A 13,531-nucleotide genomic window follows, 5' to 3' on the forward strand; every position below is an offset into this window, starting at 1 on the left:
TAACTATTTTTAGATCTCTATTTTTTGTTTTTGATCTTTGTTTCCTTTCTAAATCTCTCTCTTTCTCTCCCTCCCTCTATTTCTCTTTATTTCAGTCCAATGTTCTCACCCCCCCTTGATACTTAGAATTTGAAGAAACTAGCTAAATAAGATGGGGAGAGGAAAGATTGTGATTCGAAGGATAGATAACACAACCAGTAGGCAAGTGACTTTCTCAAAACGAAGGAACGGATTATTAAAGAAAGCCAAAGAGCTTTCTATTCTTTGTGATGCTGAAGTTGGTCTTATCATCTTTTCTAGCACTGGCAAGCTCTATGAGTTCTCCAGTACCAAGTAATCTCTCTCTATCTCTATCTCTTGTAATCCACTCATTGATCCTGTCTGGATTTGATCATCTTTTAATCTATCATGTCTCAATCGAGATCCCTATTTGACTATAGTTCATTAAAATCAACATAATAAACAATGTAAAATTATTCGTGAAACGATATACCTTTAAATTTTTTTTGTTTCATCATCTGAATTAAACAGCTTGCGATGCATAAGTATGAACTAACGCAACTTAATTAGGGTAAAAAAAATTTACTTAAATCTTTGATTTCCGTCTTTGTCTTTTAACTTTCTATTTTGACCAATTTATTTTAAACACAAGATTGAACACGCTTCAATTGGATCAGCATAGATCGATCTATTAGTACTCTAAATCTCTAATGGGTTAATATACTTAAGACTAATCTTTTTGTGTATCCCGTATCCGTGTCGTGTCTGTAATGTGAGTCTCACTTTGCTGTCTGAGTACCCGTGTCGGTGTCGTGTGAACAATGTGACACTCCATTTACTGTCTGAGTCAACGTATCCATGTTGTGTGCCTAATGAGTGTCAACGCAATGTGACACTCCATTTACCATCTGAGTCACTGTATCCGTGTCGGCAATGTGATACTGCCTGAGTCACCGTATCTGTATCATGTGACACTCTGTCTACGGTCTGACTCACCGCGTCTTGTGTGCATAATGTGACACTCTGTTTACTCCCTGAGTCACCGTGACGTGTCTACTTAGTGTCTTGTGTGCATAATGTGACACTCCCTTACCGTCTTGAGTCACTGAATCTGTATTGTATCGTGTCCAATTATGGTGTCTAGTACTTCTATGTTTAAAATGAGCTTAGCTAAAAACAAAAAAGACTCTAGATTAAGGCTATCCGAACCTTCGTGCCTTGGGAAACTAAAGCGTCTAACTTCTCTTTCTATATGCCCACTTAAAACTACATGCATCTGTTTTGCTGGCTGGTATTCTCTTCTATTAGTGGATCAAGATTCATATTTTCAGAAATTTGGTGTCCAATACTGTAATTCAGATACCTCTATTCTTTATAGCCATACAAATCTAATTCTAGAAACCTTGATAAAAAAATCTACTCGATTTTCTTATCCCATTATACTGTTTTTCTTCTTCTCCTGATATCTTGTAAATATATGAATTGTGACTAGCTAACCATTTAACAAAACTTAATTAGATCCCTATTTCCTTAACAAATCGAATTTTCTTGTTTTCCACTTGTTTTTGTTAGTTAGGTATTTCGGAATGTGAAAAAAAGGCTAGTTTTGTATTAAGAAACATAAATAAATATATTCATTTGATGCATCTTCCAAAATCTTCGATATTTTTAAGGTAATGAAATTGTCCAATCCACTGAGAGTATAAGAATCTGCTGATTACTTAAATAAATCAAGAAAGATGTTGATTTGTTGTCTGGTGCACTATCATTTAAAATGGTTATTCCCATCCAATCATTAAATTACTAGCTACTTTCTACCCAATTTACTAGTAAGATTTTTGAACAGCCCACTGTTTCTCCATGTATTGGAACTTGTCTTGGAACATCATTGTCAAGCTTAACAAATATTTAGTGCTAGTACTATGTCAGATACCTCAAATTCTCATGCTTAACTAAGGGTCATCATGAGCTCCTATAGATGAATGATGTCTAAGTATATTAATATTGTTGAGTGCTAGTGAGCAATTTTCCTAAACTATATGCATGCCATACATCAACTTTAGCAGCGGATATGATCATGTGCAGGTCCTTAGATAGGATATATGTAGTCAACTAATAAGATAAAATGATCATGTCATGCATTTCCTTCAGGAAACCGACAGCAAGAATTTCTCTAGTGGGACTGTGGGAGTTTGGGTCATAAGATTCATAACACAATATGTCGGAAGATGTTTTCTATGTGATATTTGACTACTGTGCTCCTTTTTTTTCTTCTAGGAGAGGATGTTTGACTGCTATTAGACTATGCTCTGGTCATAGTCTCATTGGTAATCTATTTATTTCACTGCCCAGTAGTGTTCCTTAATGATTTAATGTCTAGAAAATAAATGGCTAAAAAATTTCCACCAGTTACATGCACTTATAAAGTGCACTTTGATTCAGTAGGTATCCAACCTACTGTAATTAATATGCCACTGGAGAGAGTATTATAGGAAAAGGAAACAAATTGACCTAAAGTTGAACCCAGAATAGTAAACCAGTGACAGCTACTTTGCTCATATAAGTTTCATATTGCCTTCTTTGTGTATGATTGAGTCATATCGAACTTTTTTTACCTATCCTGATGGCCACTAGAGTAACAGCATGCTGACAAAATGGATTGCGAGCAGCACCATTGAATTAGTAAAAACTTACATAGACAAGTTTGAATAGAACAGTTTTCAAGATCATAGTTGTTAGTTAACTGACTTTCTGGTTATGCAATTTGGCTAGTTTGCAAAAGATATTCTTTTGAAAATTTAGCTCATATATAAACTCTGATATAAATCATTATTCTCTTACCTGTTTTGCTACCATAGCATGAAATCGATAATTGAGCGATACAACACGTCAAAGGAGGACCAACACCATCCACTGATGAATGCAACTTCGGAAGCCAAGGTACTCTTTCATAAGCCTTTAACCTATTATATGCCTCCAGCTTTTCCTGTTACATATCAAGGCATACTGCATAAGTGGGATTTTCATGCTCATCTACATTAAGAGAAAATTCAAATTATATTTCCGTTTAAATCCTAGAAAATCATATTAGTCCAGCTTAGAAATTATGCATATTCATGCTTGATCTCATCCTGATAGACGATATTCATACTATATATTAAGAGCAATCTCACTTCACACATGGATGTATTAATACCCCTACTTATTTTTGCTTGCAGCTCTGGAAAAGGGAGGCAGCGACCTTGAGGCATCAATTACAAAACTTGCAAGAAAACCATCGGTATGTTATTTTCACTAATAATTTAGACTGGTATACGAGTAATACCAAATGATTTACTATATCCATGTGAATTCTGTATGTATCTTTATCGTTTTGCATATAAAGTAAATCGTCCATTGGTGATTGTTTATCGAGTTGGCTCTGTTGGTTAGTTAACTAAGACTAGGTTCAATTCCCATGACGGAATAGAACAAGGAGTTGCACAAGACTTAGAGACACAAACTATGAGAAATTTTGAGTACAAAAATCATGGTGAGCTTCACTCATCATCTCAAGATTTTTAAGACTACAAGCATCCTTAGGACTAGTATAGATAAACATTTAGCATACAACAAATATGAAAAACAAAGGGCATGAAACAAACAAAAACACGATGTCTTTAGCATCTAGATAGACATGAAAGCTTTATCCTGTGTGGGTATTTATCAGCCAAAATTTAGTATGAAGATGTTGATAAGCCAAAAATTTACTAGATTCCACCACGGCCATAGTCCTCGAGATTACTGATGATCATGGCTCTTAGGAGGAACCAGTAAGATGGTTGATCACATCTATTATCAAGCCTACTATCCTGTGTGGCTATGCCAATTTAACCCCACTCTTTTCATCATAAGAGGCTCAACCAAATAGATACGAGTGGGAGGTCGTCATATTCCCAACGTCAGAAATAACAAACAAGGTGTAGCTTGTTTTAACTAAACCTGGAAGACACACCAAGCCACTTCTTTTAACTACGAAAAATTAGAACATGTATAAGCCTACCACAGCCGCAGAGTCTTAGAAGGGACAAACTCATAACCTAAGTATTATGCATATATGAATCCTCCCAAAAAGCCACAGCAACACCTATTACCTGCTGACGTAATGGTCATGCCATTGTATTCCATAAACTATATCATGCACGGTAAAAGGAAATCAATGCTTACAAAACTCTTTAATGAAGTAGCCTTAAAGCCAAGTAGAGAGCCATGCTAGCTAAAATGAGCTAAGATCTTAGTAAGAAGATGAGGCCACCAGCAAAGCTTTTAGATTTACGAAACATATTGCATATGTTTTGCACAGGATACTACTTTCATGTAATTTTTATACGAAATCTCTGGATTGCCAAACGAAAATTTATGCATCTGCTCATATATAAATGTAAAATGTGCCATGTGGATTGTCCGACAAACCACATACTCCTAAATTATATGTCCTGAAAACAAATGCAGGCAATTGATGGGCCAAGAGCTATCCAGTTTGAGCACTAAAGAGCTACAAAATTTGGAAAATCAATTGGAAATGAGTTTGCGTGGAGTCCGTATGCAAAAGGTCTAACATCCTAAATCTTCATGCCATGCTTCTTTTTTTTTTTTTTTGAAACTAACCAATACGTGCATATATTCCAAATGAACAAATCCTAACAAGGTTTATACTTCGACAGGACCAAAAGCTAACCGATGAGATACACAAACTAAGCCAAAAGGTCTCGAAAAAGCAGCAATTACTTACCCATTCCTTAGCTACATCAATATAACTCCAAACAAACTAACACATTTGTTAACTGCACTGCAGGGTAACCTCCTTCACCAAGAAAACATGGAACTATTCAGGAAGGAACACCATATCCGTCAGGAAAACATGGATTTGTTAAAGAAGGTACTTGCTCAGACACTGTATATCTTCAATTAACATGGTACGCCCTGTTGTGTTCTGTCTTATCCAAAAGCATCAACTTTTGGCCACAGATCAATGAAGCAAGAGATGCACATGAGACAAATAGGGTTTCTCATTCTCCAAATGGCTTTAATCTTGAAGAAGAAGATGATGAATGTATCATGCTTCAATTAAGCCAACCACAACAACAAAACTATGCTACACCACAAAACCCTACAACACTGAAGTAATGTCCTGATTCTCTTGGTGCTAAAATCAATATACCTCACCAGTTATTTCAATTTTAAAACTAATGTGCTGATATTTCCATGAACAATATGCAGCAGACTACAGTTGCAATGACGAACAGGAGTAACAATTCTAGTCCAAAACACCTGTTTACCTTTGAACTTCACACTGCATAAATTGCCCTTTAAACAATCAGAATAAAGCAAAGCTTGAAGATAAGTTCTGTTCTCTATCAATTTCGCAGTCTCCCTAGTCTGGTGATCGCTCCTACAACCCTTCATCACTAAATTGTCCACAGATTCAAGTATGTTTCTTGAAGTCAGGTGTTCTCTTGAAATACTAGTTATATAATGCATTGAAAGTAGAGTAGCTTTAATGATAAAATGATGTCTATCCATCCATGTAAAGTTAATTGGCAATAGGAAACAAACAGTATGTGCTTGTATTTTGTAATCTATAGCTTTGGAACCTATTATCATCAAAAGAATAAGACACTTTCTGGAAAAAGATCAAATTAGGCCACAACAATTTTTCATTTCACATTTTAATTCGTCCAATCAGCATATTAAATTTTAAGAAAAAAAAACTGAATTAAAATAACAAGTAATTGAGTATAAAATTGGTGAAAGAATCAAAAAATACCTTGATACCTAAGCTTCGATGGATGAGATTCTCGTAATAGAAAAGCAAACCCTAAAAGAAATATATGCAGAAATTTGGGGATCTAAATTTTGTTGTTAGTGGGTCTACTTGGAGATCTTTCACCTTATCAGATTCAGGTTTTTCTTTTGATCAGTATCTGTCCCTATTACGAGTAACTAGTAAAGATCCTATTGTTGTTAATAACTTTATAACATACAAATACAATAATCTCTACCAGGGCGTAAAGGCGTGTACCACATGCACAAGAATCTTAAAAAAAATTAAAAGCCACAAACAGACTAACTAGAAAAGAAATAATTTTAGTAAACAAAAGCCTTCTCTTTATCTTACAGAAATATATGGTGATAATCTACAGTGGCTATCTCTTTCTGCTCCAAGTCAAGAAACCAATACTTTCCGATTACTTGAGTTTCATATGGTGTCTGTCACACTTGTCCGAAACCTAGTTTTCTGTTAGTTTTTGTTTATAGAATAATCAATAATGTAGCTGAACGCAAATTATAGGTCCGTGTCCGTTGATCCTTGGATCCAAGTACTATTCTGATTTGGTTAGTCATACTGGCTACTTTGTATCCTCAAAAGCCCAGTGCCCATGGCCTCAATAAACATTCTGAAAAGACGCATAATTTGTCTTGCCATTCTTACTTCTATATGCATGTAAACTTCATTACTATAATTTCCATTTTGGTGTACTTTCTAGTTTCTTCTGCAATTAATTACTCATCCTAATAAATGCCTAGTTTAAGCACAAGCTCATGTTTGATAACAGTTTGATGAACAAATATACATCAAGTTCCAAGAAAATTGCTCTCCATTGCACTAAAAATGGTATGATGGATCCTGACCTAGTTTGCACTACTTGACTGCTTTTCGACGGTTTTGCAACACAAGTTGCCACGAAGTTGTTTCCTATAACTAGATTAAGGTTTCGGTTATGTATTTTCAGTGTACTTGTGTGGGTAGTTTGAAAAGACATCGAGTATTAGATTATATACGTACATGCCTATTTTGAAGAATTAATTCAACAGACAGACATCATTTTCAAAAACAAAAAAAAATAAAGAGAAGGAAAGACAGAGGCATCCATAAATTATGTTGACATGGCCTGGCATGTACATTATTACATTACTTACCGAGTTCAAATCGATCGATGACAATTTTAGACAACAACCACAACCAACTATAATATAAGCGTAAGTGTACAATGTGTTCAACAACCACAACCAACTATGGTGTGTAAAGACCTTTACTTTTAATATAAGCGAGGCATGTTTCTGTAAAAGTCGGGGGAAGATAAACAGAAAGAATACTGCAAAATGAGGCAAAATCACAATTTTGCAACAACTTATCCATGCCATGTACAAGCAACAATAATTGCACAGTTGCACTATCCTAGCGAACTTTTTACGCCAGAAGAGTTTATATCATTCACTACTTACATTGAGTTCTACCAAAAAGCATACACCCAAGCCAAGTTTTCAAGTTAAAGATATGAAGTTATTTGCAATTCATCATGAATTAGTTCTTATACTGTTCTTACTGGTTTAGGAAGCTTGGATACATGTATTTCCAGACTCATGAGTTCATAATCTAAGCGGGGCCATACAATTAGCAATACAATCAAACTCTTTCTAATAGTTAATCTGCCTCCTAGCCTCTACATCAAGTTAAAGAGGTCACAGAACGTCAAAAAAAAAAAATCACATGAAGCCCATTTATCGTATTCTCTACCTCTAGAGGGAATGGTAAAGCTACAGTATCCTCTTTAAACTTCTACATAATTCATGTGGGTTGTCGTCATCCATTATTTACTGTCATAATCTTTTCACAGTAAATATTAAGAAGAAGAAGAAGAAAAATCTAACACCCTGCGTCTTGTAAATACCAAAACATTGAATTCCTACTATACCTATTCAACCTCATGAGTCACGACCAAAATAGTCACTACACATTCATCTCTGCTATCAGATAAACATATGCGGGGATAGCTCAGTTGGGAGAGCGTCAGACTGAAGATCTGAAGGTCAGGTGTTCGATCCACCTTCACCGCATTATCGTTTCTTTTTTGCTTAATCTAATCACAAGACTTAAGTTGCAGGATTCTTTTCCTAACTAAATCAAAAGATAAAACAACAAAGCAATGAAAATGGTGCAGACCTTAAATCAATTCATAATCAAAATACCATCAAATGAATGGTTTATCTGTCTCCTAGACCTCGAAAAACAAACAAACAATCCACCATTTTACTATATCCTCACCTGCTAGTGGGAATCAAAGAGTAAACCACACCAACAAAAAGAACTAATATACTAATAAGAATGGCAATGTATTCGACAAAAGAAATCTTAAAAAAACAAAATTATTCAACAAAAATTAATCATCTAATTAGATTCACTTACCTTTTTGACGAGTTTTTTTTTGTCTTCCATACAGGATCCCTAACCTCATTTCTTCATCCAAAAAGCAAAACCTAAAAAAATTGAAACAAAAAATAATTAGGGATTTGTTTATACTAGAAAATGTTCAAAAATTTGAATGAATCATAAGAAAAAACTAACCACTAGAAACATCAGAAACTCTAGGGTTTGTGAATTGAAGATAATGGAATTTGGGATTTTTTTTTTCTTTTTATGCTGCGGGAGAAATCGGAAATTAGATTTTGAGAAAGTGGTTCAATTATTTCTGTTGGGCCTGGTTTATGAAGTAGCAGGTTTAGTTATCGTTACACTGAACATCGTGTACAGATGCAACCACATTACGATGGCACCACGTTTAAGTAGATGAGTACCTGTTTATTTCGAACCAGTTTTGTTAGTTTTGCTTCTTTCTAGGATACAGCTGGAACCAGTTTAAGAGTCAAAATATTTTTCCTTTTTTTCTTCTTTACGTTTCATTAATAAGTAAGATTGCTTAGAGCAACCACAGTCATGAGATGGACCAAATACCAAAAGCCAGATTAAAAACCAAAAAAATTTGGTTTTCCGTGTGTTCAAGCCCAGTGGGAGAATACCAAATTTTGGTGAAGCGGAACTTATATCCACGCTTGATGCGGGATGCAACTTATATCCACGTTTCTTGATGGAGCGTGTTCATAATATGCGTCTGAATGAAACGGAGGTATAATGCGCGCTTGAATGGGACGTAGGTATTATTCACGCCGTGCACGGGACGTAGATGGTAATTGCGTTTGCTGGGACGGAGTTACAAATGGCGTCTCATTCAAACGCAGATAGAAACTGCGTCTGTGTCGTGAAACCAATTCGTCTAACATCTTTCTTCGTCTCTTCTTTTTCCAACACCGACGATTGCAGTAGCTTAATATCAGCCAACCCATCATTCTTTCCAAAAGTTCTCAAACTCGAGCATAACACGAGCAATGCCATATCAGTCACAGCACCATCGGCCAACAACCCCTGACGCCACTGTTCCATTTCTCCATCTTCCGGCAATAGCACAGCTCGAGCAACCAGTTAACACTCTGCATCTCGTTCTGTTGCCGTGAACTTTATCTCTCATTCAGTTGTACGAATCAACGGCCAGTACCATACTCGAGCAAATTTGAGGATCCATTCTTCCTTTGTATGCAGCCATCAACCGATTGGAACAATGGAAGCAACATCAGCATCTCCTGTATCCACTGTTGATGCTGTTAGGTCATCATTATCCCAAGTTTATTAAATCATTACTCATGCCTGAACTCCAAAAATCCATCTAGCTTTCAAAACCATCACCACTGCTGGATTTTATTCCAACCATTGTGAACCCTTCTCAGATTTTTTTCCTTTCGATAAGAACAACCAGCTTCAGTGAGAAATGCAACTTCATTTGTGTTTGATAGAAGCTAATGAAGAAACGCGGAGGGTAGATGGACAAGAGACGTACATTAAAGATACGCCTAGACACAGACGCTCACAATACATGCGCCCAACCCAGACGTTTTTTATAACTGCGCCTCATTCATACGCCCTTTATACATCCGTCCCATTTCAGGCGTAAGTATTAACATCGTCTGACGCGTTTGAAGGGGGCGGAGTTAATACATGCGCCTGACTCATACGGTGATTATATGCTCGCCTGATTGTATACGGTGATTAAACTTACGCCTGATATCATACGCTCCTAATACTTCCGTCCCACTATATCTTTTTTAGTCTGGGCCGACGACCACATTTGGTCTCAAACCCTAAATTTGGCGACCAAATTTGGGTTTACTCCTCACCACTGCGATACTTTCTGGGACCAAATTTGGGTTTAGTACCCAAATTTGGTCGTGACTGTGGTTGCTCTTACATCAAGTAATGATACATCAAAATGCTTTGTATCACAATTACAAGTAAATTGTAATACATCATACATGGTAAAAAACCATGAATGATATTTCAGGGATGGCCGGTGAATTAAGATTCCACCATTTTGATTTGAAGAATTTGTCTTCTTCAATAAGGTAAAATTGTCCCAAAAGGGAGTAATATGCACACAACATCAATATCACGATCATTTCGGGTAGCCATGAATCTTCATGGAAATATAGTATCCCTTCATGCCAATGTGAATCGTCGTTGTTGATGTAATTGAAACGATTGTAGCAATCGAATGAAACGCCGTCAAGGCTATTAGAATCTACTTCACAAACATCTAAGAAGCATTTTGAGGCCATTAGATAGGAAGCATATGAAGAAAAAAAAAACGGATAGAAAACCCTTGATCGCTAAAATAACGAATTTTATTTAATGTTATTATGGAGAAAATTTTTGATGGGGGCGAAATCCGAAGGGGGCATGGGGGACAACTGATATATTGACACATGTCTTTGATTCCCATGAATTTTGTTTCCAATAATACCAACAATAATTAAGAAAACAAGTTTTCTGTCCAAAAATACATTTGTTTTATATTATTGGAAACAGAATTCATGGGAATCAAAGACACGTGTCAACATATCATTTGTCCCCCATGCCCCCTTCAGATTTCGCCCCCATCAAAAAATTTCTCGTTATTATGCTAGTGCTATTTACAACTAAATCCTTTGAGAATATCTGAAATTTTCAGAATAAACTCAACAAATTTGGGAAATCAGGGAGGAAGATTTGGAAACCGGAGAGGAAAAAACGGTTACAAAAAAAGGAGAGAGAAAGAGATACAGTGGATCAGAATCAAAAAATTTATTTACTAGTACTGTAATGTAAATGCTCTAAAAGGAAAAGATAATATACATTAGGATAAAATACTAACTTATGGTTGTACATTAATGTCAAGTAAATCAATTTTTGATGTAAAACCACTATAATGATGATTGAAAACATCGAAATCGAAATCAGTTTTCTTGTAACTCTACACTTTGGTGCTAAAAGATCTCTTAGCGATAATGCCATAAGTCAATTAATCCTTAAAGGTTTTGTTACCTTATCTCATATGTTTTTAAGTTTACTCTAACATCTCAGATTCTCAAAGTTATTGTTATGAGAATTCCCAACCAAAAATACACGGAGCAAAACCATTTATTTTGGTGCTCTATAAGATAGGATACTTACATCTTTTTAAATAATATATATGAAAATGTTGCAGTTATACACTCACGTAAAACCTATTTATGCTCATTTGATTATGTATCTCCAAAATCATCATGACTATAGTCACACTATATCATTTCAAGAGATCACTCATTTTACACTAAAAGCTACCAACAACTAAAACTCATGGGGTAATTGTCTACCCGTAATGAGGTACGTTTGACATCACCTGGTATATCTCTATTATTATTAAATAACGTTTTATGGGATTTTGAATTTTTATCCCTCTCTTGTTTCATGGTTGTCACTCTCGCTAGTATCCTCAATGTTGTTCTTGTTTCAAAATTCGCAATCTTTGGTACTGTTTTAGCCAAATCAAAAGACTCAACTCTAGAAAAATTAGGATCTATTAGGGAAAAAAGTAGAATGTCTTTTCATCTGCTTCACAAAGTACAACAACTTAAAGGAAGAAGACAAATAAGTATTTACTGTCACTACTCAAGAGTCAAGATTCAAAGTCAGATTTGTTTATATTTTTATTCATTTTTCCAATTTGTTCCGACTTCAGTTTCTCGGCCAAATTGGGTATACCAATTTTAAACCCATCTAAGATGGTGTGTTAAGCAGGGCTGCACAAGAACCCGTAGGGAGGATCTGAACCGGAGTGGAACCGGAAATACCGAACCGGAACCGGTCTAGCCGGTACAGACACCGGTACTGGAAGTTGAGAACCGGTCTAGACCGGTACAGACACCGGTTCTAGGGGGAGTACCGGTAGGAATCGGCCCATATGTACCGTTTAATTTCAGCCGTTAAGATCCTAACTAGTTTTAATCCTATCCGTCCAATATAGATAACCCTAATACTAATCGCTAACTCTGGTAACTCTCTCACTCTCAGTTTTCTTTCTTCTTCGTTTTTTTTCCTCTCTGAAGCAGTGAAGCTATGAAGAGCAGCCTCTTCATCTCTGAGTAACTACGGCTACCCTCACCAATCAATCAGGAAATCACCAATTCACGATCATCATCAAGTGATTCAAGTCTTACTAGTTAGTAGCTATCAATCAATCAGGTAATCTTTTCGATTTCCTTTCTATTTCAACAAAAGGAAACCCTAGGAATTGTAAACGATTTTAAGTAGCTATCGCTTGACTAATCAACTAACCCTAGTGTTTATACTCACGCAGGTTAAGTGGTGACTGCCAAGGATACCAATTTTTTCTTCGTCTATCAGATTCAATCTAAACCTTTTTGTTTCCAAGGTACTTTACAATCTTTACTTATTCTTGTTCTTCTGATTGATCAATCTATCTTATGAGATTAACCTTGTTGTTGTAAATGATTTAGGGTTTGACATTGATTGAGAGTTTGAGATCAATTTAGGGTTTGAGAATTCAGATTGATTGAGCAATACATGTTAATATGTTATAATGAATACATAGATTGATTGTACTTTGTACTACTGTGTGATAAGTGATAACTGATTAACTGTGATTCTATGAACGGTTTTGCAATTAGTTGTATCTTTCTTGTATGAGTATGTATGACAGTATCACTTTGTGTATGTCTCACTGGAGGTATTTCCTAACTTGGATTTGTTGATAATATTGAGTTTGTATGTTAGTATGTCTGTATACTGTATGTTTGTCAAGTACAATAAGTATTGGGGTGTATATGAGAATATGTAATGTATGGAAATGAATGGACTGAAAATATTCAATCTGCACAAATTCAACTGTAGTTATGAACTTCTTATGTATTTGCTTGCTATTTGTTTTGAACTGGTTGTAAACTTGTAATACACACAGGTTGAGGTTGTCCTATCCAATCAATGGCCTTATTGGAGGGGAAAGTGCAGATTTGTGGCCTAGGATTGCAACTTGCAAGTGCAGGCTGTGCAGCCATCCATTTTCGTTTGCAATGATCGCATTTCATTTCTTGTCGACTTGTCGTAGACAGACTTATATGGTAGTGGAAATGTTGTTTTTACTTTTTAGCAAACTGAACTTATGAACTTATTTTGGATTGTTGTTATGAAGTTATGCAAAATGTTGAACTTAAATATGTATGCAACCTGAACTTATTTTGGATTGTTGAACATTGAACTTATGGAAATGTTGTATTATATTTTGTAATATTTTTCAGGTAAAAAACCCGGTACCGGTCTTGTACCGGACCGGTACCGGAGGACCGG

At 35.7% G+C, this 13,531-nt stretch overlaps 1 protein-coding gene, 1 long non-coding RNA gene and 1 other non-coding gene across 3 annotated transcripts; all 3 read left to right on the forward strand.

The window, feature by feature from the left end:
• On the forward strand, nt 1–5,166 carry LOC113311524 (MADS-box transcription factor 23-like). Its single transcript, XM_026560356.1, has 7 exons — nt 1–333; nt 2,859–2,940; nt 3,219–3,280; nt 4,492–4,591; nt 4,704–4,745; nt 4,835–4,918; nt 5,008–5,166. The coding sequence occupies exons 1-7, from the start codon at nt 152–154 to the stop codon at nt 5,164–5,166; spliced, it is 711 nt and encodes a 236-aa protein (XP_026416141.1). The 5' UTR covers nt 1–151.
• Nucleotides 5,167–7,805: 2,639 nt separating this feature from the next.
• Nucleotides 7,806–7,878, forward strand: TRNAF-GAA. Its single transcript has one exon. It is a non-coding gene; the product is annotated as a tRNA-Phe (tRNA).
• Nucleotides 7,879–12,269: 4,391 nt separating this feature from the next.
• LOC113309901 lies at nt 12,270–13,283 on the forward strand. Its single transcript, XR_003340790.1, has 3 exons — nt 12,270–12,409; nt 12,525–12,599; nt 13,146–13,283. It is a non-coding gene; the product is annotated as an uncharacterized LOC113309901 (long non-coding RNA).
• Nucleotides 13,284–13,531: the final 248 nt, after the last annotated feature.

The sequence above is a fragment of the Papaver somniferum genome, chromosome 9 (assembly GCF_003573695.1).
Source record: "Papaver somniferum cultivar HN1 chromosome 9, ASM357369v1, whole genome shotgun sequence".
In the NCBI taxonomy this organism is placed as follows: Eukaryota; Viridiplantae; Streptophyta; class Magnoliopsida; order Ranunculales; family Papaveraceae; genus Papaver; species Papaver somniferum.

What these genes read in the sequence shown, in the direction of transcription:
- LOC113311524 (XM_026560356.1), top strand. Translation starts at nt 152, where the DNA reads ATGGGGAGAGGAAAGATTGTGATTCGAAGGATAGATAACACAACCAGT. An exon ending in ATGCAACTTCGGAAGCCAAG is followed by an intron (nt 2,941 to 3,218) that starts GTACTCTTTCAT and finishes TTTTGCTTGCAG; the next exon opens with CTCTGGAAAAGGGAGGCAGC. An exon ending in AACTTGCAAGAAAACCATCG is followed by an intron (nt 3,281 to 4,491) that starts GTATGTTATTTT and finishes AAACAAATGCAG; the next exon opens with GCAATTGATGGGCCAAGAGC.